The sequence below is a fragment of the Erythrolamprus reginae genome, unplaced genomic scaffold (assembly GCF_031021105.1).
Source record: "Erythrolamprus reginae isolate rEryReg1 unplaced genomic scaffold, rEryReg1.hap1 scaffold_99, whole genome shotgun sequence".
NCBI lineage: Eukaryota > Metazoa > Chordata > Lepidosauria > Squamata > Dipsadidae > Erythrolamprus > Erythrolamprus reginae.
Genome location: NW_027248821.1, coordinates 88,959 through 116,949, shown reverse-complemented (window position 1 = coordinate 116,949; position 27,991 = coordinate 88,959). Strand labels below are relative to the sequence as shown.

At 43.0% G+C, this 27,991-nt stretch overlaps 1 protein-coding gene across 1 annotated transcript in view; it reads left to right on the top strand.

Moving 5' to 3' along the window:
- The first annotated feature begins 428 nt into the window (after nucleotides 1–428).
- Nucleotides 429–27,991, top strand: part of LOC139156205 (serine/threonine-protein kinase STK11-like) — a 97,339-nt gene continuing 69,776 nt past the window's right edge. Inside the window, 4 exon segments of the mRNA XM_070731485.1 lie at nucleotides 429–772; nucleotides 1,424–1,496; nucleotides 1,974–2,999; nucleotides 3,002–3,140. Of these exon segments, the coding sequence (XP_070587586.1) occupies nucleotides 2,852–2,999; nucleotides 3,002–3,140 (287 nt within the window). The 5' untranslated portion in view covers nucleotides 429–772; nucleotides 1,424–1,496; nucleotides 1,974–2,851.

Below are 27,991 nucleotides of genomic sequence, written 5' to 3'. Positions count from 1 at the left end.
GCTACAGGCCACAGGATTAATCCAGGAGGCACAAGATTGGAGAAGGCATCTTCGGCGCGGCGTCGCCATGACAACCCCTCCATTACTGCATTCCAAACCCCACCTCCCCACCGGTATTCCTCTGCGCCCCGCCTCCTTCGGTCAAAATCCCGCCCTCTTCCAAGTCACCGCCCTCTCCTCCGGACGGTGGAGGGGTAGGAGGTGGGAGATCCTCCTTAGGGGACCCTTCGAACCAATCAGAGAAGGAGGGAGGCGAAGGGAGGGTGAAGAAAAAAAATAATAAAAGAGCGAACGGGGAGGGGAGGGGGAGTCTCCTCGTCGGCCGTCGCTCCGCCCTTTTTTTTTTTTGATCGCGCGCACATGCGCGAGGAAGGAGCCGGTTGAGCGTCAATGAGGGCGCGCACAGGGGGGGGAGGGCAAGAGGGGGAGGTAAACAAAATGGCGGCGGCGTGTTAGTTGCGGCGGCAGGAAGGCAAGGAGAGGGCGACGTTGGGTTGACGTTGGGGGAGAAAGAGGAGCAAACAGGCCCCCCTCCGCCGACGCTGCACCTAGGTGGGGACACGACCCCCTTTTTCCTCCGTAGGGCTCGTTGGAGGGAAGCTTACAGAAGAAGAGCGGCTCCCTTTCCCGGGTCTGCCTGCCTTGTCTTGTCTGTCTCTCAGATGAAGTGAGACGCCGCGGCCTTCTCTTTCTTGAAGTGGGAGGGGGGAGCCTTTTAGGGAAGACCCCCCACAGTGAGGAGAAGCCCGTCCCTGTCGTGGCGTTCTGGCGAGTGAGTGACAGGGAGGTTGAGGGGGGTTAATTTGGGAAAGGTGGGCGGTGTGTGTATATGTGTATGCTGAGGGGAGAGGTGGAAGCCTAAGAAGGGGAAAAAGGGGTTTTTTGAGGGGGGGTTGTGAGTTGAGTTCCCTTAATTTGAGGGGGAAAAGACTCTTCTTTGAAAGGAAATATTTTCACTTGCCCTCCAATTTCATACGTTGTAAGGTTCTGCGCGTTTGTGTGCAGGGAGAGGGAAAAAATCTGCATATTCTCTTTTTTGGGGGGTGGGAGATGCCTATTAATGTCTCTTCTTGAATGAGACAAACCGTTCACTGGAAATAGAAAAGTTATAATTAAAAGCCCCTTACTTACTTTCTTTCTAAATGGGAAATGGATAGTGATGAGCAATCATTAAAAAAACCACCAACACCACCAAATTGTTATTTTTACATGTTCAGTTTTAAGAATCCCTTCAGTTGGACCTCTCTTTTGCAGACAGATAAAAGTATTATAAATTTTCTTGAGTTTTTTTTTAAAACAAAAAGAACGGGCATTCTCCTTTGGTGTCAAGTGTGTATTTTGGATATAAAAAACTGTGATGATTTCCATGGCATCCACTCAATTGTAAAGAAAGTCATTAATTGAATTATTCTTTTTTTTTTAGAGGGCAGTTATATTTCCTGCAAAGTTGGGTTATGGCAAAAAGGGATATCTTACCGCCTTAAACTTGGGGAAAGGTAAGCCCTGTATATAAGGGCATCTTTTTGTATTAATGATCTGATTGGCGGGGGTAACAAGTCACCAAAAAAAAAATCTTATTCAGGAAAGAAGATAAGGTCAGTGTACTTACATTTTCCTCACATGTTTGACATGTGCCTTGCTTTCTGACTTTATGGGAACCTACTTGTTAACCTACTTGTTACTTTACCTGCTTGTTAAGAGTAGGAGCTGGTTTCTTTTTATTGTTACCTAGGAATAGCCTTTTTTAACACTCAGGCATATTGAGGTCCATTTTTTAATATTTAGCTTAAAAAGTGTGTGTGTGTGCATGTAACACGGGGAGCTTATTATTTTTAATAGCAAGACAGATCAGAACCAGGTATTAATAAATAATTTGAAGTGTCCTTACTGAAGTTGGATTTCTGAATTGATGATTTAAAGTATATATTTTTGCCAAATTAAAAAACAACTTAGAAGTTCTTTCCCTTTTCCAGGGAACTTACTTAATCTGAAGAAGTGTTCAAGATATCTTAATCACATCCAGCCCCATTTATGGTGGGTCCGCAGTACTGGGAAAACTGAGTAAGGTTTGCATTGCCTGCCTGCCTTGATATCTGAAGCAGTGGGGTGACACATCATGTGTCAGGTAGACCCCAGGTGGTTGAAGGATGCCCCTTACTAGATACAGAAGGCCTCGAACCTTTGTCAAGGGTGAAAAAGAAGCCGTTAAAATCAGTATTGAAAATTCCTTTAAAGAGACTTGGTTTCAGCTTCCCAACGGCTGAAAGGATCCTTCACACAAGTTGTACCTGTGGTGGCGAGGGCAGAAGTCACATCTCAACTTTCCACACCACACTTTGGAAACAGGCGCTGTCTTTCTTGCTCAGCAATGGCACACCCCTAAAAAAAATAGCAATTCTGATATTTTGATTTCAAATGTGGACAGTCTTTTGAAGATGACTTAGGTCACAAGGAAAAAAAAAGTTTGGACTTACTAAGGAAGACAAACTGATTTCAAAGACTTGGAGTAGCAGGACAGGATCAAAAAGTTAAAGCTAAGTGTAAATTGAGCAAACAGCTGCATTGATTTCTCTCTCCCCCCCCCCCCCCCACGCACGCTCTTTTAAAAGAGGCACTATAAGTTGGAATGTGGTGCTGGATCTCTGTAGGATCCCTCTAAGTTGATGGAAAAGTACTCATAGGTTTTATTTTTCATTTTAAATTAAAATTATACAGTCTTTTGGAAAGTTTTTATTTGCCTCCACTGAAAACATTTTTCCTCCTCCCAGTCAAAGATTTTGGGCACAAAAAAGTATTGGATATATCAGGAACTGGATTTATAACACATTTCTGCTTAGGGGAAAAAATCAAGATGGATCTAGAGGAGCCTCACCAATTGGGCATGTTTGTGGAAGGTGAATTGATGTCAGTGGGCATGGACACGTTCATCCACCGAATTGACTCTACGGAAGTAATCTACCAGCCGCGGCGGAAAAGGGCCAAACTCATAGGCAAATATCTGATGGGGATCTTCTTGGGGAAGGGTCTTACGGCAAGGTCAAAGAGATGCTGGACTCTGAAACTCTCTGCAGAAGAGCTGTCAAAATCCTTAAGAAGAAGAAGCTGCGACGGATCCCCAATGGAGAAGCCAATGTTAAAAAGTAAGTGTTTGCGTATACTGTACTTAACAAATACTTGCTGAGGGAATTTCATAACATACAAATGGAACTAAATAAACATTTACAATGTAACATTTGTACCTATAAATGTGAAATGTGAAGAACAGAAAAAGCTGCTGCCAGAGAACATTGTATAGATTGCCAGTGGGGAGCCCTATGAAATAGCTATTTGAGGTAGGGGTTGAGTGGAAGCCATTATACGTTTGTGGTTGTTGATCCTAGATTTTTGTTTAGAAAATTTTCTGAGTGACATTAAATATTAACATATGTCAGTGGCATCTTGTTGGGCTCTAAAATGGGAGGAAAGATTATGAATAAGAAAAGGATGCCAGAAGACATTATTGACTAGCATTGCAAGAACATTTAATTTTTAATTTATTTAAATATTTAATTTATTTACTCTTATTTATTCCAGCTATTTTTTAAAAAATAGCTCAAGTTGGCAAATGTATAAATACTCCTCCTTCCTCCTGTTTTCACAAGAACAGCAATCCTGTGAGGTGGGTTGGGCTGAGAGAAGGTGACTGGCCTAAGGTTACTCACCCAGCTTTCATGCCTAAGGCAAGACTAGAACTCTCTGTCTCCTGGTTTCTAGGCCAGTATCTTAACTACTACACCATACTGGCTCTATATGCTGCATCTCCCTTGGGTTGCCTGCATGCAGTTCCCTAATGCTGCTAAAGTTCACATATGAGGATATCCATGTTCCAAATTAAAATTTGAAAATTAAATTTTTTCTGTTGCCATGTTTATCACTTTTTCCAAAGGCAGTGTTTTACTAATACAAATGTAGGCTAACTTTTCTGGACCAGATGTCTTGTGGTTTGATCATGGAAGAGTGATTGCCCACAACTTTTTTCCAGCTTTAACCAGAAATAACACAAGGAAGCGAGAGGACTGAAATTGTGCGTTTGTTTAGCATATCAAACCAGTGCAATTTTACATTGTTTTAAAATTATTTCTTTTTATTGGACTTGATTTTTATGACTGTCTTGTTGAACTAACTCGTAACTGTAAATAGTACAAATGTACCTAATTAAACCCAATTCAAACATAAGGTTAATTAGCATAAATCTCACCCATAACCCTGTACCTATGAATGGTCACTGAATGAACTGTTATAAGTCGAGGACTGCCTGTGTACTGTCTTCCAAAATGTTGGCCGGCTGGGTCTCTCAGAGCAGGCCCTTCTAAAACAGGGGTCCCAAAACTTGGTAACTTTACGATTTGTGGACTTCAGTTCTGGGAGTTGAATTCCACAGGTTTTAAATTTGCCAAGTTTAAAGACCTCTGTTCTACAGTGTGGTGGCTACTCTAAAAAGTCCCTATCTCAGGGCTATCAACCCCTTTTAAATCTGTAGGAGATGGGTGAATATCCCTATCCTGAATGAAATGCTCTGAATAGGGCAAGAAGCAATCCTACAATGTGAAGTAAGCAAACAATAAAAAGCTTTTTAGACTAAAACTATGGAAACTAGAAAACTATGGGAAGCCAGTGCTGTGCCAAAAATACAGTATCCTTACTATAGTACCAGAGGTGAGTTCCTCCTGGTTTGGACCGCTCCTATGGAACCGGTAGTAACTTGGTGGCCTGGGTTGCTGGAACTGGCAGCAACCCAGCCCTGCAATGCCGTCAAACCGGTTCTCTCGGTGGTGTCATAGGTGCCACCATGTTGTTTTTTGTTTCTTTGCATGCGCAGAAGCTGTTTTTTCTGCTCATGCGCAAAAGCTGGTTTTTTAGCAGTGCAAATGTGCATGTGGGCCACAAATGCACCTGTGGGGTGTGTCAAGGAACAAATCGTCAATGAAGAAAACCAGAATCCACCCCTGGATAGTACTGCTCCCCAGCATGCATGCTGTAGTAATGATTTGCATTAATTGCAGCTTCTCAATTTTCTTCCAAGGGCAGCCTATGTAAATTACATTGTCTAATCTTGTGGTGATAAGAACACTGTTTACTTCCACCAGATAGGTGCAATCTGTGTACGGGCCTGACCTGGGTGAAGGTCTCCTTTCTAGGAATTGCTCTCTGTGGTAGACTAAAAACTCAAACAGATCTGTGTTGCTTGCTTTATGGTTTACATAGCTGAGTTATTCTTTGTAGCAATAGTTCCCAAGCAATTGGTTGGAGTCTCTCCGAGGTTGATATATTGGCATCCAGAAGTTATACACACAAGTTTATAAAACATAATATTCAGAAACCTTTTGGGTAACACAGCTCACTCGAATTGCCTCCAAAAACCAGGAGTCTAGTATCCTTTTCCGGCTTGACAAATTTTATTAAAAGATATAAGCTTTCTATGGTGAGCTTTAGTAAACTGATACTTAGCCATTCTTTACATCTGATAAAGCTGGCTGCAGTTCATGAAAGATAAAAGTTGTGAAGTCAGTTTTCTGAATTTTTTTACCACCATGGCTGTCTTACGATATCTGATTGGCCGGGTATTCTGAAAGCATAGTTTGCTAGACTTGGTAATATAAGTATCAAAAGTGTCTAGCTGTACTTTTGCATTACACATATGTAACTTCTTTGCAAGTCCCTCTCTGCGAAAGTTGGCCTTTGGGGACTTGATTTTGGAGAGCAGCTGTTTTGATTTAGTAGCCTGTAGCGAGAACCTAAAAAAAAATTGGGGAGGGGAGAGCTGGAATGAGGCATGCTCCGTCCTTCTTACTCTTGGAAAATAGTGCAGCACTATTAGGGGTCAGTTCACCCGGGAACTTGTTGCAAAGAAGACTGCCACTGTCACAACTGCTACTGTTTTTGAGATTCAGAATATCGTAGAGCTATTTCCCAGGTTTTAAATAGAACAGAACAGAACAAAACAGGAGAGTTGGAAGGGACTTTGGAGGTCTTCTAGTCCAACTCCCTGCTTGGAGGTCATAAAGAGGGGCAAAACTCATTTAACCAACATTTCACTTAGCAACATAAATTTTGGGCTCAATGGTGGTTGTAAATCTAGGACTAACTGTATACAGTGGAACCCCGACATAAGAGCTGCTCTACTTAAGAGCAACTCGAGATAAGAGCTGGGAGGGGAGAGATATTTTTGTTCTACTTACAAGCCCAAATTCGAGATACAAGCGCCAAGGAGCTGTCTCCTGAAGCCGAACGCTAACTTCCGCGTTCGGCTTCAGGAGACAGCTGCGAAGCGGCGCGCGTGTTTTAAAAGGTTGCAGCCAGCCTGGGGGGCTCGGGGGGTGCTTGCAGCCAGCCTGGGGGGCTTGCCAGCACCCCCCCCCGAGCCCTCCAGGCCGGCTGCAACCTTTTAAAACACGCGCGCGGCTTCGCAGCTGTCTCCTGAAGCTGAACGCGGAAGTTAGCTCTTTTTCTTTCTCTCTTTTACCTTCCCTTCCTCTATTTCTTCTTTTCTTTCTCCTTCCCACCTTCTTCCCTCCCTCCCTCCCTTCACTCATTCCTCTCTTACTCTCCCCTTTCATAAGTTTCCTTGCTTCCTTCCTCTGTTCCTGTCCCTTCCCTCTTTCCTTCCTTCCTTCCCACCCTCCGTCCATTCATTTATCCCATTCCTCTCTTGATCGCTTAAAGCCGGTCCCTGGTGCAAAAAGGGTTGGGGACCTCTGTCCTACAGGATTGGGTGGCAGAGAAGTTGAACATATGTAAATTTAAAAGTTTAAGAAAGTTTACAAGTTAAGTGAAAGAAACTTCATTATTCATTTATATGTACATGTACATTTCTTCATTAAAAACTTGTCTTTCTGCATAATTTAGACTAACTTTGTGAGTTTTTTGAGGGCTGGAACCAATTAAAATTATTTACATTAATTCCTATGGGGAAAAGTCGTTCGAGATAAGAGCTGCTCGACTTAAGAGCCCAGGTCAGGAACGAATTAAACTCGTATCTCGAGGTACCACTGTAGTGGCTTTTCTAATGGAGGAGGGGAATTGGGAGATTTACTTGTAGTGAGAAATAATAGAAAATACCAGGTGGAAGAAAACTGCAAGAGTTTGGCTTTGCAAGAGGACACATGAGGTTGTTGGAAAGGCTCCCCATAGGTGAGGCAATGATGATAAAACATTTATGGTGCCTGCGTCTCAGTAGACTTCCCCGATTGTAAAATCTCAAAGCTCACGAATTCTCTGCTGCATTTATCCTCCTGCCCACAAATGACATTCAGCTATAGAGAGTCATCTGTTAACAACCCATTTATTCAGCGACCGTACAAAGTTATAACAAAGGGGAGACTTGCAACCAGTCCTCAAAGTTGTGACCGTCGCAGTGTCCTCGCAATTATGGGATGATTTGGGCACTTGATTGCACCAGCGTGCAATAACAAACAACAGTTGTAGCATTCCCACAGACCTGCAGTCGCCTTTGGTGTCTTTTGTTGCTGACCTCTAAGGAGTGAAGGCATCGAGGAAGCTGGCAGGAGGTTGCAAATGACGATTGTGTGATGTTGTGCCTAACAACCAAGTCGCAATGGTCAGAACTGCCGCTGTAAGTAAGTTGGCACGGTCCAGCGGCATTGCGTTTTATGACTGCGTCATTTGGCGATGAGATTTCAATCCCAATTGCCATCATTAAACAGATGCTGCTATTTCTGTCACACTTGCTTGCAACTCTTAGCATTTTCTCATATTCCTGAGCTAAGGAAGCTCGTTGTGCCAATCTTGAAGAGACACTAAGTCTGTCTAGGACTTTAGGTGTCTGAGCAAGATGCCCTTTGCAAACGATACACATGGCTTCCCTTCATACAGTCTGATAAAGCTCACTGATCTTTAATTGGTTCCAAGCAAGACAGCAAGTTGACTGATGGTCTGCTGCAAGCTCTGGGTTTTATGACTGCAGCTTGCTGCTATTGCTGCTTCTCTCTTCTTGCTTGATGGGGGGAAAACCCCTCATCATCTGTAACTATTTTGTGGGGGTCATCATACACTGAAGCTGAATGCTTGGGGTGCATTTAGGGGTTTGATAGGGTTATAACCGTGAGTTAGGAACAGAATCCCACAGATTTCCTGCTTTCTCGATCAAAAATTATTGAAGAGAGGCAAGAGACTGGCCATTGCTTAGCTTGCTCATTGGGGAGATCACAGAGGATCTTATGGTCCATCCTTAACTTCCAGATCTTCTTCCTTTCCCGCACGATAATCTGCCCCACACATCTTCAAGTTGCCACGGTCGAGAAATGCTACCATATAGGTCAGTCACCTGGGTGAATTGATCTGGAATCTATAGTATTTATGAAATTTCTATACCACCTCATAAAGCCCCGCATAAATTATAGTTCTATGTCATATTCATGCAGAAGGAGGGGATTTTGATCAAAACGTGGATCTCTATAGCTTTGGGTGATCCCAGTTCACATGGAAAGGCATGTTCCGTAGATGGGAGGCTTTTTTTTTAAGCAAATAAAATGAACCCAAATTAAACAATCAAATAAATCAAATTAAACAGCAAGATTTTACAAGTGGGATAGTTTACCTATGCCACTAAAAGCATGTTGTTATTTGACTTCAGATTTGTAGAGTAAACTTAAAAAGAATTCCTTCCTTCTACCTATCTCACTTTTTGTGTCTTGGGTGATTTATATTCTCATAAAGAAACACATGAATACCAGTGTTCCCTCTAATTTTTTTTTTTGGGGGGGGAAGTATAGTGTCTGAGCGGCAGTCCCTTTGGGACTGGGCGGCACAGAAATATTAAATAAACAAACAAACAAACAAACAAACAAAAAGCCCACCCTGTTTTGCCTCAGAGAATTTCAAAATAAAATACTGTACTGTGTGTCTATAACAGTGAGCTCATATTAGGGCAACTCTATCAATGTCAAAATGCCACTTAAATAGTTGAGCTAGTTTCAAACTAGATTTTGATTTTCTTTCTCTCTTCCTTACTCCCATTCTTTTTCTTTTTCTTTTCCTTCCTCTCTTTTTTCTATCTTTTTCTCTCTCTTCCTCTCTTCCTCTCTCTCTCCTTCCCTGTCACTCTTTCCCTCTCGGCTTCTGGGCAGGTTTGGAAAACTCTGTGTTGATGATGATTTTTAAGTGAGCGATTGCTCACTGCTCAGCTTAGAGGGAACTATGATAAATACATGAATAAAAACATGAATTTAAAACAGCTTAAAACTTATCCAAGTAAAGATAAGTTCCCAGAAATCCCAGCCAGCAAGGCTAGAGGAAATCTGGGCATAGGTGTCCAGCACATGTTGGAGAAGTCTGATTTGTATAGGCTGCCCAAAATGTGCTGCTTTTGAACTATGACCAGGTCTTTTATTTATTTAATTTATTTATTAATCAAATTTGTATGCCGCCTCTCTCTGTAGACTCGGGGCGGCTAACAAGAGTAATAAAACAATATAAACAAATCTAATATTTAAGTTAATTTAAAAAGAAACCCCAATTTGAGAAACCGATCATACATACAGACATACCAGGCATAAATTTTTTATAAGCCATAGGGGAAGGGAATATCTCAATTTCCCATGCCGGACGACAGAGGTGGGTTTTAAGGAGCTTACGAAAGGCAAGGAGGGTGGGAGCAACTCTGATATCAGGGGGGAGTTAGTTCCAGAGGGCCGGGGCCGCCACAGAGAAGGCTCTTTCCCTGGGTCCCGACGAACGGCATTGTTTAGTCGACGGGACCCGGAGAAGGCCAACTCTGGGACCTAACTGGTCGCTGGGATTTGTGCGGCAGAAGGCGGTCCCGGAGGTATTCTGGTCCGATGCCATGAAAGGCTTTATTCCTTACCAAAATTAACTCTGGGTAAATGCAGCCTTTCCCCTGTCGCACAGCTTCCCTGTTGTCCCCCAGCAAAGAAAGTGGATGCTAGTGTTTAAAAAATAATAATTCAAACCTTATATGTTTTCTTAAATTAAGACTGACAAAGCAATCTGCTAGGATGCTCTTCATAATGCAAAGCTTTGTACTTTGAGCTTGGGATACTCTGGAGCTTGCTCCTGAAAATTGCAGGGACTTATCTGGGCAGTCTCTGAAAACTGGACATTATTGAATTGCAGGGGGGGAAATGCAGCTAAGCATGGAATTGCCTTGAATTGCAATAAATAAATTCGATGATGATAAAAAATAATAATAAAAAATGAAAAAGTTTAAGTGCTCTGTAACTTTACAATCCAAGCTGACAGGCACCTGTCACATAACCCCTCCCCCCCACTTGACAATTATCAGTAAGACAGACAAAAAAAGTTTGGATAGTGGACAGGGCAATCAGTACCTGGAGACAACAGAATAGAACAGTGTTTCCCAACCTTGGCAACTTGAAGATATTTGGACTTCAACTCCCAGCGAATGCTGGCTGGGGAATTCTGGGAGTTGAAGTCCAGATATCTTCAAGTTGCCAAGGTTGAGAAATACTGGAATAGAAGACAAGGAACTGGAGAAGTTAACAAAACAGAAGGCCCTGCAAACAGAAATAGGACAACTACGGTATGGTTTTTTTTAAAACAAACAAACAAATGTAATCCCAATAGTAATGGGTGCCCTGAGTGCAGTGTCAAAGCAACTGGGGCACCACTTGAACCAAAATGGGACAACTTGCCATGGCCAACTCACCATAGGACAACTCGTTGCAAGACAATTTAACAATCTCCGAGACTGCCTTCTGCCGCACGAATCCCAGCGACCGATTAGGTCCAACAGAGTGGGCCTTCTCCTGGTCCCGTCAACTAAACAATGTCGGTTGGCGGGCCCCAAGGGAAGAGCCTTCTCTGTGGTGGCCCCGACTCTCTGGAACCAACTCCCCCCAGAGATTAGAACTGCCCCTACTCTCCCTGCCTTTCATAAGCTCCTTAAAACCCACCTTTGTCGTCAGGCATGGGGGAACTGAGACATCTCCCCCGGGCATATACAATTTATGCATGGTATGTTTGTATGTATGTTTGCTTAGTAAATGGGTTTTTAAAAATATTTTAAACTATAATTTAGATTTGTCATGAATTGTTTTATTCTGTTGTGAGCCGCCCCGAGTCTGCGGAGAGGGGCGGCATACAAATCTAAATAATAAATAAACAAATAAATAAATAAATTCTATTAAAAATAATTATTTTAATTTTAAATATTTTAATTTCTGCCATTTGCGTCTCATTCCATCCCTCTCTTTGCATCCTTTCTTCTTGGCTTGCCCTGTGGCGAATTGGCTGTGGCAAATTGCCATAGACCACTTGAAGACCATGGGGATTGACAAAATCACCATTGATTGATTGCAAAAGGCAGCTTGACATGGAACAGCTACGCCTTTCAACCATACCTCTAACACTACGAGATCAACATCTGCCTATCCCGGGTCATTGGGAAGGACTGATAAGGCGCATAAAAATGTCAGATCCAGTCTGAACATCTGGCTGACTGAGACGAGCCATTAAAAAATAATAAAATGGGCACAGATCAGCAAACTGCAATTCCTGTCCCTAACTAAAGTCATTTGGGGATCTGCTTATCACTTCAGTGTGGATGGGGAAATTTTCCTGTCTGTATCATGTTGATTATCCTGAGCAAAGGCCGATGACCTTCAGCCGTGTGTATACAGACAGATACCAAGAATGTTGGCTGTTTCCTGTGTTTGTGTGATGGACAGGTGAGGGCATTAACCATGTTATCTTCTTTAACAGTGGATAACTCAGATATAGGAAATGACCGTAATTGGTAATGGGCAGGGATATGCAAAACGATCATCTTGTTTTTTCATACGGGTAGTCCTTAACTTACAACCACAATTGAGCCCAAAATTTCTGTTGCTAAATAAGTTGTTAAGCGAGCTTTGCCCCATCTTGCCGCCCCGGACCAGATTACCTCAGGGACCGCCTTCTGCTGCACGAATCCCAGCAACCAGTTAGGTCCCACAGAGTGGGTCTTCTCCGGGTCCCGTCAACTAAACAATGCCGCTTGGCGGGACCCAGGGGAAGAGCCTTCTCTGTGGCGGCCCCGGCCCTCTGGAACCAACTCCCCCCAGAGATTAGAATTGCCCCCACCCTCCTTGCCTTTCGTAAGCTACTTAAAACCCACCTCTGCCGCCAGGCATGGGGGAATTGAGATTCCCTTTCCCCCTAGGCCTTTATAATTTTATGCATGGTATGTCTGTATGTATGTTTGGTTTTTTTATATTAATGGATTTTTAATCGTTTTTAGTATTGGATTATTACTGTACGCTGTTTTATGATTGCTGTTAGCCGCCCCGAGTCTTCGGAGAGGGGCGGCATATAAATCCAATCAATAATAATAATAATAATAATAATAATAATAATAATAATAATAATAAGTTATTAAGTGAAATCAGTACAGTTGTGAAGTTAGTGGCACCATTATTAACTGAATCTGGTTTCCCCATTGACTTTGCTTGTCAGACAGTCACAAAAGGGGATCACACGATCCGGGGACACTGCCGACCCTCATAAATATGAGTGAGTTGCCATGTGTCTGAATTTTGATCACATGACCATGGGGATGCTACAATGGTGGTGTGAACATTTTTTTCCACAGCGCCGTTGGAACTGAACAGTCACTAAAGGAAGCTTTGTGAGTTCACACGCAAAGCTCCCCTCGTGTGATAAGTAGGTGCATGCGTTCATGTGTGAAGCTTTGTTCATGTGAATGGAGCACCTCCCCTGTCCACACAAATGGAGCTTCATATGTGCCACTTTCTCCCACTATCCAGGAGCATCACATAATGACACACAAAACTCCTTCTCCACCAAGTCTGGTTTTCAAACCTATTTACACATTTGCTTTATATCCTTCATACTAGTTTCTGCTCCTTCCCAAAAATGTGAGATAAAATATTATCCTGTAGAATATGCAAAAGTTTCCTGGTTTTTTTTTTTTTTTGTAATGGTGTGTGGCCTTCGTTACTTTAGTTTTAGGCAAGCCTGAACAGAACAGTCTGTTTCCATTTGGAAATAACCTTATGGCAAATAAAGGGAAACATTACAAGGAACTCTTGGGTAGTCATCAAATAGTTCTAGAACAGCAGTTCTAAATTTGAACAGAGCCGAGGGAAGCTTTGTAACTAAGGAGCTGGTGCTGAATATTCCACCATTAACCTTGGCAACAAAGATACGTGGACTTCCAACTGCCAGAATTCCCCAGCAAGCTGTGAAGTCCACATATCCACATGTCTTCCAATTTGTCAGTGTTTGAGAAACATTGTTCTAAGTGTTTTTATTTGCCCATTGTTCTGGTATTCCCCTTTCCATTTCACTTAAAGGTTTTGCCAAATTAAATCCGATGCATTTCCCCCCCTCTTATTTATTAGCGTTTTGTTTGGGTCCAATAAGTTATTGTTTTTTAGATGCTGATTTATCCTCTTTTTGAGTAGAGTCTCCATCATTTTAACTACAACTGATGTCAAGCTAACTGGCCTGTAGTTACCAGCTTCTTCTCTACTGCCCTTCTTGTGGATAGGCACAACACTGGCCATTCTCCCATCCTCAGGAACATCTCCTGTTAACAGGAATTGGTTAAACAAATCAGTCAGGGGGGTAGCAATGACAGATCTGAGTTCTTTAAGAACTCTGGGTCCAGATGGCATCCACCCCAGAGTTCTTAAAGATACGGTTCCACATAAAGAGCTGATAGATAAATTAGTGAAGATTGGACTTAATCCCTGGATAGTTCAGTGGATTTCAAGATGGCTGAAGCATAGACATCAGAGAGTTATTGTTAATGGCGAGTATTCTGAGCAGAGACAGGTTACAAGCGGTGTGCCACAAGGGTCTGTTCTGGGTCCTATTCTTTTTAATATGTTTGTGAGTGACATAGGGGAAGGTCTGGTAGGGAAGGTTTGCCTATTTGCCGATGACTCTAAAGTGTGCAATAGGGTTGATATTCCTAGAGGGGTCTGTAATATGGTAAATGATTTAGCTTTACTAGATAAATGGTCAAAGCAATGGAAACTGCAGTTTAATGTTTCCAAATGTAAAATAATGGACTTGGGAAAAAGGAATCCTCAATCTGAGTATTGCATTGGCAGTTCTGTGTTAGCAAAAACTTCAGAAGAGAAGGATTTAGGGGTAGTGATTTCTGACAGTCTCAAAATGGGTGAGCAGTGTGATCGGGCAGTAGGAAAGGCAAGTAGGATGCTTGGCTGCATAGCTAGAGGTATAACAAGCAGGAAGAGGGAGATTGTGATCCCCTTATATAGAGCGCTGGTGAGACCACATTTGTACTGTGTTCAGTTCTGGAGACCTCACCTACAAAAAGATATTGACAAAATTGAACGGGTCCAAAGACGGGCTACAAGAATGGTGGAAGGTCTTAAGCATAAAACGTATCAGGAAAGACTTAATGAACTCAATCTGTATAGTCTGGAAGACAGAAGAAAAAGGGGGGACATGATCGAAACATTTAAATATGTTAAAGGATTAAATAAGGTTCAGGAGGGAAGTGTATTTAATAGAAAAGTGAACACAAGAACAAGAGGGCACAATCTGAGGTTAGTTGGGGGAAAGATCAAAGGCAACATGAGAAAATATTATTTCACTGAAAGAGTAGTAGATCCTTGGAACAAACTTCCAGCAGACGTGGTTGGTAAATCTATGTTTCTATGTTTTGGTGAATACTACTGTGAGGCAGTCTTTCTGCTTCCAAAATCAAGAATCTAATTAGAGCATTCAGCTCAGTTTCCTCAAAGGGAAGGCTATTGTTTTGAACTCCTTTTTAACTGAGTATAGTTACAGAATTTAAAACGTTTGCTGAATTTTGCCTATTCATTTGAATGTGGCCTTAGTTTGTACAAGTACGGTGGCACCTCTGCTTAAGAACTTAATTCGTTCCATGACCAGGTTCTTAAGTAGAAAAGTTTGTAAGTAGAAGCAATTTTTCCCAGAGGAATCAATGTGTGCAAACCCATTAGGAAAAAAATAAAAGCTCAGAATTTGGGTGGGAGGAGGAGGAAGAAGAAGAGGAGGAGGAGAGTCGCTGCCGAAGGAAGATGGTGAAGTGAAGGGAATCAAAAAACCCAAAACTTTAAGGCTTAAAAAAAAGAGGGATTCTGAGGCAGCACCCAGAGAAAGGAAAACGCTCTGTTCACTCTGGGCTGCCCACAGTGAAGGGAATGTTTCTTTTCTCTGGGCGCTGGCAGAGGTTTAAAGTGGGAATGGCAGGAAACCCGCCGGGCCTTTGTGCCGCTCTCAAATTTCCTGGGAAATTTTACCGGGCTCGGGTTCTTAAGTAGAAAATGGTTCTTGAGAAGAGGCAAAAAAATCTTGAACACTCGGTTCTTATCTAGAAAAGTTCTTAAGTAGAGACGTTCTTAGGTAGAGGTACCACTGTACTATTAAGTGGAATTCTGCTTCTGGATAAAATACATGTACCGGTAAGAGAAATAAACTATTACCGGTAATTGGATTTTACCTTTGGTTAGCTTTGCAGGTTCTTCTGACACAAAGACAGACAGACTTCATGAAGTACTAATGGGTTCTATCTGGTACCTTACGCTATATTTCTCTTCTGAAATTTCTGTTTCTTGACATAAAGAATGCTTATAGAGAAATGGCTTACGGGTTGATTTTTAAAATTTTATCCTGCATTACATGTCGACTTAAGACCACTATTGAGCCCAAAGTTTCTGTTGCTAAATGAAACATTTATTAAGTGAATTTTGTCCCAATTTACGACTGTTTTTGCTATAGTGAATTGTGGCAGTTAAGTTAGCAAAGGGTGATCACATGACCTTGGGGCACTGCAACGGTCATAAATATGAGTCAGTTGCCAAGGGTCTGAATTCTGATCACGTGACTGTGATGCTACAATATATTGTAAGTGTGAAAAACGATCATTCTCCCGTGCCATCGTATATTTGAATGGTCACTAAATGAATTGTCGTAAGTCAAGGACTACCTGTACTTTATAATTTAAGATGGTGAACACATATAATACTCCTCCCGTCTCCTATTTTCCCTAAAAAAAAAACCCTTATGCTTTGGGTTGAGAGAGAATAAGCAGCCCTAAAGTAATCCAGCTGGTTTATTGTGCCTAAGGCGGAATTAGAACACAAAGTCGCCTGTTTTGTAGACTGGTGTTTCAGAGGAGGGTCTATGTTTTTCTATGCAAGAAGGTGAACAGGCAATTTAGGGCTGTCTTAATTCTGCCCTACGTGGGAGGACAATATCCTTGAAGTGCAGATTTAAGTGATATTAGTGCGTCCAATCTAGTGAGACACCCTGGGTGTTTACGGGTTTTCGCCCAGTTACAATAAACATTTTCTTAATCATCTTTGGTTACGTTTTCCTCCTCCACCCCAGCACTACTGTAGACTTAGACCAGTGCTTCCCAACCTTGGCAACCTGAAGATATTTGGACTTCAACTCCCAGAATTCTTCAACTTTAACTTATTATTATTATTATTATTATTATTATTATTATTATTATTATTTATTAGATTTGTATGCCGCCCCTCTCTGAAGACTCGGGGTGTCTAACAACAATATAAAAAGACAATGTAAACAAATCTAATATTAAAAACAATTTAAAAAAACCCCAATTTAAAAAAACCACTCATACATACAAGCATATCATGTAAAAATTCTATAAGCCTAGGGGGAAGGGAAAGTCTCAATTCCCCCATGCCTGACGACAGAGGTGGGTTTTAAGGAGCTTGCGAAAGCCAAGGAGGGTGGGGGCAACTCTGATATCTGGGGGGAACTGGTTCCAGAAGGTCGGGGCCGCCACAGAGAAGGCACTTCTCCTGGGTCCCGCCAAACGACATTGCTTCGTTGACAGGACCCGGAGAAGGCCAACTCTGTGGGACCTAACCAGTCGCTGGGATTTGTGCGGCAGAAGGCGGTCCCGGAGATATTCTGGTCCGGTGCCATGAAGGGCTTTATAGGTCATAACCAACACTTTGAATTGTGACTGGAAATTGATCGGCAACCAGTGCAGACTGCGGAGTGTTGGTGTAACATGGGCATACCTTGGGAAGCCCATGATTGCTCTCGCAGCTGCATTCTGCACGATCTGAAGTTTCCAAACACTTTTCAAAGATAGCCCCATGTACAGAGCATTGCAGTAGTCGAACCTCGAGGTGATGAGGGCGTGAGTGACTGTGAGCAGTGAGTCCCGGTCCAAATAGGGCCGCAACTGGCGCACCAGGCGAACCTGGGCAAACGCCCCCCTCGCCACAGCTGAAAGATGTTTCTCTAATGTGAGCTGTGAATCGAGGAGGACGCCCAAGTTGCGGACCCTCTCTGAGGCGGTCAATAATTCTCTCCCCCCCCCCCCCAATAGTTATGGATGGACAGATGGAATTGTCCTTGCGGGGCAGAACCCACAGCCACTCCATCTTATCTGGGTTGAGTTTGAGTCTGTTGACTACCCATCCAGACTTCCAGATATCTTCAAGTTGCCAAGGTTGGGAAACACTGACCTAGACAACAGATAGTGGTCAAATCAAAATACTGCTGCTGTTTTTTTCTCCTTCTTCATTCTTTGTCACTTTAACATTGAGCCCTGAAATGTGGCTTTTGGAACATTTTGAACAAATGTTATTACTGGGTCTACTGCAGTAAGAAAGGGAAGGAATTTTCGGAAAACCTGTTCTCAGTTCCTTTGCTGTCTTAGTATGATTCAGTGGGTTATAAGCCATCCTGAAAAGTCACTGACTAATAGAAATGGCACTTAAATTTATATACTGCTTCATAGTGCTTTGCAGCAGTCTCAAAGCAGTTTGCAGAATCAGCTCGTTGACCCCAGCAATCTGGGTTCTCATTTTACTGACCTTGGAAGGATGGAAGGTTGAGTCAACCTTGAGCCGGTCAGAATCAAACTCCTGGCAGTGGGCAGAGTTTGCCTGCAATACTACATTCTAATCATTGCTCCACTACAGCTCTTCTAATAACCTATAATGGAATGCCCTGAGGCCCTTGAAAGCCACAGTAGCCAGATGTTGATCTCTAGGGTATGATGAACCAAGGCCATTTAGGATTTAATAGGCTTAAGAGAATTATTGGTTTCTTTAAGTCCTTATAATCTCCAGCAGGATTTCCACCAACTAGTTTATTTTAAAAATACACATGGAAAGTAAACTGGGCTTTGGGGTTGAGCTTGACCCTTGATGATTTTATCTATTTACCTGCTGTATCTCCCCCCCCACACACCTGGAGTTAAAAGTACTCAAAACACTTTCTCTTCAATTTCCATCACAACAATAACAATATCAGGAACCCTCGGTTGTGAGAGAAAATGACTGGTTCAATCATCCAGTAAGTCTGAATGATTGAGAATACTTCGTCTTGGATATCCTTAGTCCGGATGTGTCAATTTCGATTTAATTGAAGGTTGCATCAGAGTTGTGTTTGACATTGGGGTGGGCCATGGGGGGGCATGGCCAGCTCAGCATCACTCACATTAGGTGCCTGTGGTGGGCCGAGTGCTACCAGTAAAAAGGGGCTCCCGAGCTCCGTTTCGGGCTGCGACTGCTTCCTATAACCCTCCGTCAGTGAAAATGGAGCTTGGGAGGGCCACCCGCAGGCTGGTCTTTCGCTGTTTCCAGGGCAGCTCTCCAGGTCAGATTTAAGCACCCCACAGGCCGGATCCAGCCCATGGGCCTTGAGTTTGACACCCCTGTCTTAGTCCTACTCCACTATCTTCATCACTAAATCAGAGGTTTCCAAGCGTGTCAACTTAAAGAGGTGTGAACTTCAAATCCCAGAATTCCCCAGATGCGTTGGAAAGCAAAAGTGTGAAAACAGTCATAGGCCACTTTCTTCAGTGCCGTTGTAATTTCAAATACAGTGGAACCCCGACATACGAGCAGCTCTACTTACGAGCTACTCGAGATACGAGCTGCGAGATTAGAGAAATTTTTGCTCGACTCACGAGCTCACATTCGAGATACGAGCCGAGAAGAGCCGGGCTGGCTTGCTTTGCTTCCGAGCGGAAAAGCCGTGCGTGTGTTTTAAAACATCGGAGCCGGCATGGGGAGGCTTTTAATCAGCCCCCGAGTCCGGGTTGGGGGCTCGGGGGCTGATTAAAAGCCTCCCCATGCCGGCTCCGATGTTTTAAAACACACGCGCGGCTTCTTTGCTGACTCCTGGCGAACTTCCCCGCTTCAGCCGACGTCTTTTCCCCTCAGCCCTCGGGCTTGCACGCATTAATCACTTTTACATTGTTTCCTATGGGAAACAATGTTTCGACATATGAGCTGTTCGACGTGCGAGCCTCCTTCCGGAACCAATTAAACTCGTAAGTCAGGGTTCCACTGTAGTTACTAAATGAACTGTTGTCAGCCGAGGACATGCAGCTTGCCAAAGTTTGATCCCCTAATGGCGAGGAAGCTTCTGTGGTTATATGTGCGAGGACCTGTTGTATAAGTCACTTTTCCCAGTGATATTGTAACTCCAAACAGTCGCTAAAACAAATGTAAGTTGAGCACTATCTATAACTTGATGTTTGTGGAGATTAATCCAGGTTTATGGTTATCCCAAAGGTGCTTTTTGAAGAGGCAATTTACTAGACCAGTGGTTCTCAACCTGGGGGTCGGGATCCCTTTGGAGGTCAAACAACCATTTCACAGGGGTCACCTAAGACAAATTTACCATGGTGTTAGAAACTAAAACTTCTATTCTGGCGCCTTGGAACATATTTTTACAATCCGACCAATCAGATATTTACAGGGGGGATGTCCCTCTGACCTTCCTGCCAATCAGCTTAAAGCTTTGTTGGCAGAATTGGAGCTAAACGTATGGTTGGGGGTCACTACAACATGAGGAACTTTATTAAGGGATCGCAGCATTGGAAAGGTTGAGAACCAATGAAGTAGACTTTTTGTGTTTTTCTTTGAAAACTTTTCTTCGCATCTCATCCAAGAAGCTTCTTCTTCAAAGAAAAACCAGAAAGTCCAGTTGCCTCTTGGGAAAAGCAGCTCTGGGAACTTCCTGTCTCTTGCTTTCTAGCTTTCTCTTGTGTCTGGCAGGTAAGACAGAAGCAGTCCTTATCCATAGCATGTTAGTGGTGGCTAGTTGTCATGTCGCGCATCAGGCCAAGATTGGGAGGTGGTAGCGGTCTTGAAACTCTTTGAGGTCTTGAAATTCTTCCAGTTAGTTCAAAACAGACCATTTGAAGCAAGCGATTTCACTGTCAAAACAATGTCCTCTAATTCAGTGTTTCCCAGCCTTGGCAACTTGAAGATATCTGGACTTCAACTCCCAGAATTCCCCAGCCAGCATTCGCTGGCTGGGGAATTCTGGGACTTGAAGTCCAAATATCTTCAAGTTGCCAAGGTTGGGAAACACTGCTCTAATTCATTTCAATGACATGACATACACAGAGTGCAGGCTTCTTCTTAAATAATTGTAGACCGTCTGTCCAGGCTTTAATTTCATAAGTTTTGCCAAAAAAAATAAAGTGTGTATGTTACAATTTTGACTTTTTAAAAAAAAAGTATAGAGGGGGAAAAAAACCAGATCTATTTTTGTGTTTCTGCTCAGCAAATTATTTGGCATTGGACATTTTGCCTCCCCTGAAGCCGATCATTTTAGCAAATTAATGGGGTGGTTGATCAGCTCAGGATATTTATTTATGCTAAAGTGGAAGGCATCGTTTCTAGGAAGGGGGAGGAGGAAGAAGTATTGGGAAGAGCCCAATTTAAGTGTCTTGCTGATATGCTAAGTTTAGACCATCGCATCTGTTGTTTCCCATCTTACCCCAGCCTCATCCCACCTCACTGAACAGCCGTTCCAGTTTTCTCTGTTCTCTGAATTAGATGTAGTCCTCGAATTACGACCACAATTGAGCCCTGCATTTTTGTTGCAAAGCGAAACATTGGTTGAGTTAGTTTGCTCCCATTTTATGATGTTTCTTGCTTCAATTGTTAAATGAATGATTGCGTTGGTTAAGTTAGTAACATGGTCATTAAGTGAATCTGGCTTCCCCATTGACTTTGCTTGTCAGAAGGTCGCAAAAGGGGATCACATGACCCTTGGTCATTGCAACCAAGCATCTGAATTTTGATCATGTGATCATGGGGATGCTGCAATGGTCGTAAGTGTGAAAAACAGTCATAAGTCTCTTCAGTGCTGTTGTAACTTTAAATGGTCACTCAATGATGACTCTAAAGTGTGCAATAGGGTTGATATTCCTGGAGGGGTCTGTAATATGGTAAATGATTTAGCTTTACTAGATAAATAGTCAAAGCAATGGAAACTGCAGTTTAATGTTTCCAAATGTAAAATAATGCACTTGGGGAAAAGGAATCCTCAATCTGAGTATTGCATTGGCAGTTCTGTGTTAGCAAAAACTTCAGAAGAGAAGGATTTAGGGGTAGTGATTTCCGACAGTCTCAAAACGGGTGAGCAGTGTGGTCGGGCAGTAGGAAAAGCAAGTAGGATGCTTGGCTGCATAGCTAGAGGTATAACAAGCAGGAAGAGGGAGATTGTGATCCCCTTATATAGAGCGCTGGTGAGACCACATTTGGAATACTGTGTTCAGTTCTGGAGACCTCACCTACAAAAAGATATTGACAAAATTGAACGGGTCCAAAGACGGGCTACAAGAATGGTGGAAGGTCTGAAGCATAAAACGTATCAGGAAAGACTTAATGAACTCAATCTGTATAGTCTGGAGGACAGAAGGAAAAGGTGGGACATGATCAAAACATTTAAATATGTTAAAGGGTTAAATAAGGTTCAGGGGGGAAGTGTTTTTAATAGGAAAGTGAACACAAGAACAAGGGGGCACAATCTGAAGTTAGTTGGGGGAAAGATCAAAAGTAACATGAGAAAATATTATTTCACTGAAAGAGTAGTAGATCCTTGGAACAAACTTCCAGCAGACGTGGTTGGTAAATCCATAGTAACTGAATTTAAACATGCCTGGGATAAACATACCGGTATATCAATTGTAAGATAAAATACAGGAAATAGTATAAGGGCAGACTAGATGGTCTTTTTCTGCCGTCAGTCTTCTAATGAGGTGTTGTAAGTCGAGGACTACCTGTAACTTCCTCCATGTCTCTGAATTTGGAATTCTTCTAGCATGGCAACTTTTGTTTTTTTGGAACAGTTTTTGCAATTCAGTGCAATTAATAATAATAATAACCCTCCATTTTTTCCTCCCCTCTCCCCTACCTGTCAAGTGGGGATTTGCCAGACTTGGAGTTAAAACAAGCTCACAGATCAGTGGGGTGGTGGGAAAGAATGTGCTTATTTCTAGCACTTATGAAATGTAGTGGTTTGTGTACACATTCCATGTTTGATGTCTTTCAGTAGGCAAAGTTTGAATTGCATAAAAATATACCTGCGTCTCCCAGCTGCAATAGGCTTTTTGGACATTGAGAAATGCCCTGGTGGACAAAGCCTTTTGAAAGACAAGCCTTCCCATTCCTGAATTTTGTTACCTCCTCAAATCTTAGAATCCAAGGGCTGGAAGGGACCTTAGAAGTCTCCTCTAGTCCATCTCCCTGCCAAGGACATCCTCATAATATCTTGGACAAAATCATTTGGCCAATCTTTTCTTGAAAACGTCAGCTATGAAGCACCCACAGCTCCAGGAGGCAAAGCTGTTCCCTTGATAATTGTCCAGCTGACCAATTTAGTGCATTCCTTTTAGCACAGAACACCCTCCCCTCCAATATTGCTAGTCAAGAAGCACTTCCAAACTAGAAATGTGTGATTATTGTTCATTTCCGCCAGCCTGGATAGACAGTTGATTTCTTAAAGATATATACCATTGTTGTTGGGGTTTTTTTTTCAACCTTAGCAACTTTAAAATGTGTAGACTTTGATTCTCAGAATTCTGGAAGTTGAAGTCCACACCTCTTAAAATGGTTAAGGTTGAGAAATCACTGTACTTTTAAAATCATCCTGGAACAGGGATGTCAAACTCAATTTCATTGAGGGCAGCATCAGGGTTGTATTTGAGTTTGGGGGCGCCTCTGGCGGCCTGAGTGATCTCCCAGTGAAAACAGTTTCCTGAGCTTCGTTTTCAGCTGCAACGGCCTCCTGCAACCCTCTGCCAGCGAAAAGGGAGCTCAGTTTTTGCTGGAAGAGGCACCCTGGGCCAGTCCTTCACTGTTTCCAGGGCAGCCCCACGGGCCAGATCTAAGCATCCCACAGCCACACCCAGCTCCTGGGCATTGAGTTTGACATCCCTGCTCTAGAAAGGTCTGTAAATTCTCAGTATACATTTAATTAATTCAAACATTTGCCTTGCCTTTGCCTAATTGCGTCTTGGGCTGCTTATATTTAAAATGTGATGTTTAATTGCACATAAATGACTTCCTTTATTTTACACAACCATGTGGGACCACATTAGTAGCTTTCCAGAGCTGCCCATGGACCCCGGCTTGGACACACCTGGTATAAACAATAAAAACTACTTGAATAGGATCCTCAAGCAAAGATTGGCTTCTGATAATTTCATGAACCTCTCCAAGAAGGGGCTTTTGTGAAAAGATGCTTGCTCTTGCCTTCTTCGGGGCATATTTCTCAAACTGAGTTAGCTGACTTTGAAGATGAATCGAGGTCAGAAGTCCCCAGAAACCCCTAGGCTGCGGGCCATGGAAGCAGCAGGCAAATGCGGCTCCACTCTCTCCCGCGATCCATAAAGTCAGAAAGCTTGGAGACCATGGGTCTAGGGCTGTGATGGTGAACCTATGGCTTGCACGCCTCCTGCCTTCTGCCGGCCAGCTGGTCTTTGGGTTTCTGCTGTACATGCGGGGGATGTGGTTGCATGCATGGGGGGAGTGCTTGCATTGCATTTGGGGGCCTTGCACGACACCCCCAGTTTGGTGCAGGAGGCTTTCCAGGCCCAAAATGCTTTTAAAAGCTGCAGATAGTAATCACTGTTTTTGAACAAGCAATCTGTCCCATAGAGGAAGCTTCTTCTAATCAGTTATCTGTAAAATAAAAATAAAAAGATATTCTCCCCCTCCCCCCTTTTGAAGTGGGTTTCTGCTTTCCGTCAGTTGAGCGGAGAGGAAATCGATTGAGAATCTCGTACATTTTCCAAGTCATTCCCAATAAAGCTTCAAGAACCCCAGGCGTTGTCTGAGAGCTTACGAAGCTAAACAGATTCGCTTGCTTGCCTGCTTTGGGGGATGCTTAATGGAGCTGAATCAAGATATAAATATGTTTCCCAAAGGGAAGAGCCTGGCATTTTCCTCCAGCCTAGAGCTGGATATGTGTGAGAGCAACCAAGGTCAGCTAGGGTGGCTGGGTCAGAGACACCCATCCCTGCATGAGAGAAGGTTTATTTTCCCTTTTTCTCTCCCCGCCCCCTTTGCTGATTTGGCCATCTGGCTGCAGTTGGCAGAGGTCCAAATTCTTACATCCTGCTTCGTCATGGTGACAGTAAACAGAAGAAGGGCTCCTTGCGTGAACCTGTCGGAAAGAAGAGGCCGGAAAGAGGGCAGTTTCTTGACTAGAAGAACTTCCTTAGGAAACACTGGCCGAGACCTCATTGGACCTCAGAATAAGAGAGTTGGATGGGACCTTGGAAGTCTTCTAGTGCAGGGGTCTGCAGCCTTGGCAACCTTTAGACGTGTGGACTTCAACTCCCAGAATTCCTCAGCAGCAAAGGGGTGGAACCCGAACTCTGAGAGTTGAAGTCCTCACGTCTAAACGTTAATTCCACGCATGCCATAATTCCACACATGCCTCCCCCCTCCTGCCAGCACATGATGGCACATCTGTTTTTCGCTTACCCAGGCTTCTGAGACTATAGGAGCCCAAGGAGGGCAAAAATGGAATTCCACACCCTCCAGGAGGCCCACCCGGAGGCCAGAAATGGCCTGTTTCAAGGGCTTTGAGTGCAGTTGGTCAGACAGTTTGTTTGTTTGTTTGTTTGTTTATTTATTTATTATTTAGATTTGTATGCCGCCCCTCTCCGCAGACTCGGGGCGGCTCACAACAGAATACAACAATTCATGACAAATCTAAATTATAATTTAAAATATTTAAAAAACCCATTTACTAAGTAAACGTACACACAAACATACCATGCATAAATTGTATATGTCCGGGGGAGATGTCTCAGTTCCCCCATGCCTGACGACAAAGGTGGGTTTTAAGGAGTTTACGAAAGGCAGGGCGAGTAGGGGCAGTTCTAATCTCTGGGGGGAGTTGGTTCCAGAGAGTCGGGGCCGCCACAGAGAAGGCTCTTCCCCTGGGGCCCGCCAACCGACATTGTTTAGTTGACGGGACCCGGAGAAGGCCCACTCTGTGGGACTTAATCAGTTGCTGGGATTTGTGCGGCAGAAGGTGGTCTCGGAGCTATTCTGGTTACAATCCATCTGGTGATGATGTTGTCTAACCAACATTTTTATACTTTTTCTAGTAGTTGATTATGGTCTACTTTATCAAATGCCTTACTAAAGTCCAATTAAATTATATCAACAGTATTCCTCTGTTCCACTAATTTGGCACTTTGTCAATGAATGCAAATTATATTGCCTTTTCCTGAGGAGGCCATTGTTTGGTTCTTCCTGGTCCACTTTATCCTCTCAATGATCCCTCTTTGTAACTTGAAGATGGATCTTGTTGATTGGCTCTACATCTAGTAGGAACATGAACTTGGGTTTCCCCGTGTTTAATTTACATTGCAGGATGAAGAAGAAAACCTATGAGGGGGGGGGGATTCTCCCATTATGTAATATGTTCAGTGTACAAGCTGTGTTGCAAGGTAGCCATCAATTTAAAATGGGTCGCTTAACGACTTCAAAGTTACAATGGAGTTGTATGTTGTATGAATGTTTGTCTGGTGGCGGGCACAATTCACAAAGCACTTGTTTTATGTTGTGTGTGTGTTTATATTGTAAAAAATCAATTAAAATGTTTTATAAAAAGGTTACAATGGAGTCCCCCTCTAAAAAAGCTGCTTATGGTCTGCTTCTGAAATTTTGCCTCTTCACCCAGCCCCCCCAAAGCCATATGACCGAATTTTGGGTGCTCAGCAACTGGCCTACATTTCCAGCTGTTTGCAGTGTCCTGCGGTCACAGGACTGCGATTTACAGCGTTTTTGCTGAAAACCGGCATTTACTTCTGGTGTTTAGCATAATGAAAAATGACCACAGTTATTCACTTAATATGGGTGACCCGCTTTATGGTCTTCATGACTTACGACTGTAATGGACAGGCTGTTGTAAGTTGTGGGCTACCTGTAACAACAGACCTTATGGCTGTTTGAAAAGAGGTTTCCTTCTGAATTAACAAGAAGATGAGGAAGAGCTCACTGGTCCACCCCACCCCACCCTCAAAATGCATGCAGAGTTTGAACTTTCGGGCTCTTTTTCCATATTCCATCTTGCTGATACCATCATCTAATACCCTAGTCCAGGGGTAGGCAAAGTTGGCTCTTCTATGACGTGTGGACTTCAACTCCCAGAATTCCTGAGCTAGCATGATTGGCTCAGGAATTCTGGGAGTTGAAGTCCACAAGTCATAGAAGAGCGAAATTTGCCTACCCCTGGCCTAGTCAAAGAACCACCAAGACCATTCCCACCAAACTGACAGGGCAAGGCCATTAAAATATAAATTTGAGGGCAACCCTTACTCCTTGCTAACACTGATGATGTTACTTACCATATTTTTTGGAGCATAAGACCCACCTTTTTCCCTCTAAAAGAGGCTGGAAATTTGGGTGGGTCTTATAATCCGAATGTAGAACTGCAGAAAAAACAATTGCTGCCAACCTGCCTTGCTTTGAGGACCTGTAGACTGCATGAGTCAAAAAGAGGGCGGGGGAAATATTTCCTGACCCCTTGCATCTTGGACGTAAATTGTTTCCACTCCTATCCTCAAAACGTCGCTACAGAGCACTGCACACCCAGATAACTGGACACAGGAACAGTTTTTCCCCGAACGCCATCACTCTGCTAAACAAATAATTCCCTCAACACTGTCAGACTCTTTACTAAATCTGCACTTCTATTCTACCCAATTTTTCTCATCATTCCTATCACCCTTTTCCTCCTTCTTAGGACTGTATGACTGTAACTTGTTCCTTGTATCCTAAGAGTTTTACTAATACAGGTATTGTTTCTTCATTGCTTATTTGACTCCTATGACAATCATTAAGTGTTGTACCACATGATTCTTGACAAGTGTATCTTTTTCTCTTATGTACGCTGAAAGCACCTGCACCAAGACAAATTCCTTGTGTGTCCAATCACACTTGGCCAATAAAATTCTATTCTATTCTAGCTTTCACCCCCAGTCCTAAGGAGGTGCTATGATCTTCCCGGCTTGCAGGAGTTTTTCATTGTTACTCAGAAGAAGGTTTTTCCCAGCCCTAAGTCTTTGCTGGCTTGTTTTCATTACTACTTCCTCTGAAGAAGAGGAGCATAAAATAATGCACTGAAGCTGGCCAGGCTAACCAGATGAATAACCTGATAGGTAGATTTCCCCCCACTATTTTCTTCCCCCCCCCCAAACTAAGGTGTGTCTTATACTCCAAAAAATACAATAGTTTGGTAATGAATAGTCTGCAAGAAAACCACCAAGTTCAGAGACTACCAAGGACTGCATAGTTACAAATATTCCTAGCCAGAAATATTCTCCTTCATTGGCACCACCAGCTTTTGCACACCCTCTCAACCTTTCCTCCCTCCCACCTTCCTACCCCTCCCACCTTGCATTCCAGTACAGCTGTTCAGCAACCTGCCAGCCCTCAAGCAAGGTATTTTAATTAATAGTTGCTCCTTTCCCTTTCTCCTTTCCAAAAGGATTTTTTTCTTCTTTCACATTAGGCCTTCTTTATTATTTTATTTATTTATTTTGTCCAATACACAATACATATTGAAGAGGATAGACATGAAGTATTATATATAAAGAAAAGATATAAAAGTAGAGGAGAAGCTATATGAAAGGAAGAAAAGATATATGATATATGAGATAAGGAGAGACAATTGGACAGGGGACGAAAAGCAGGCT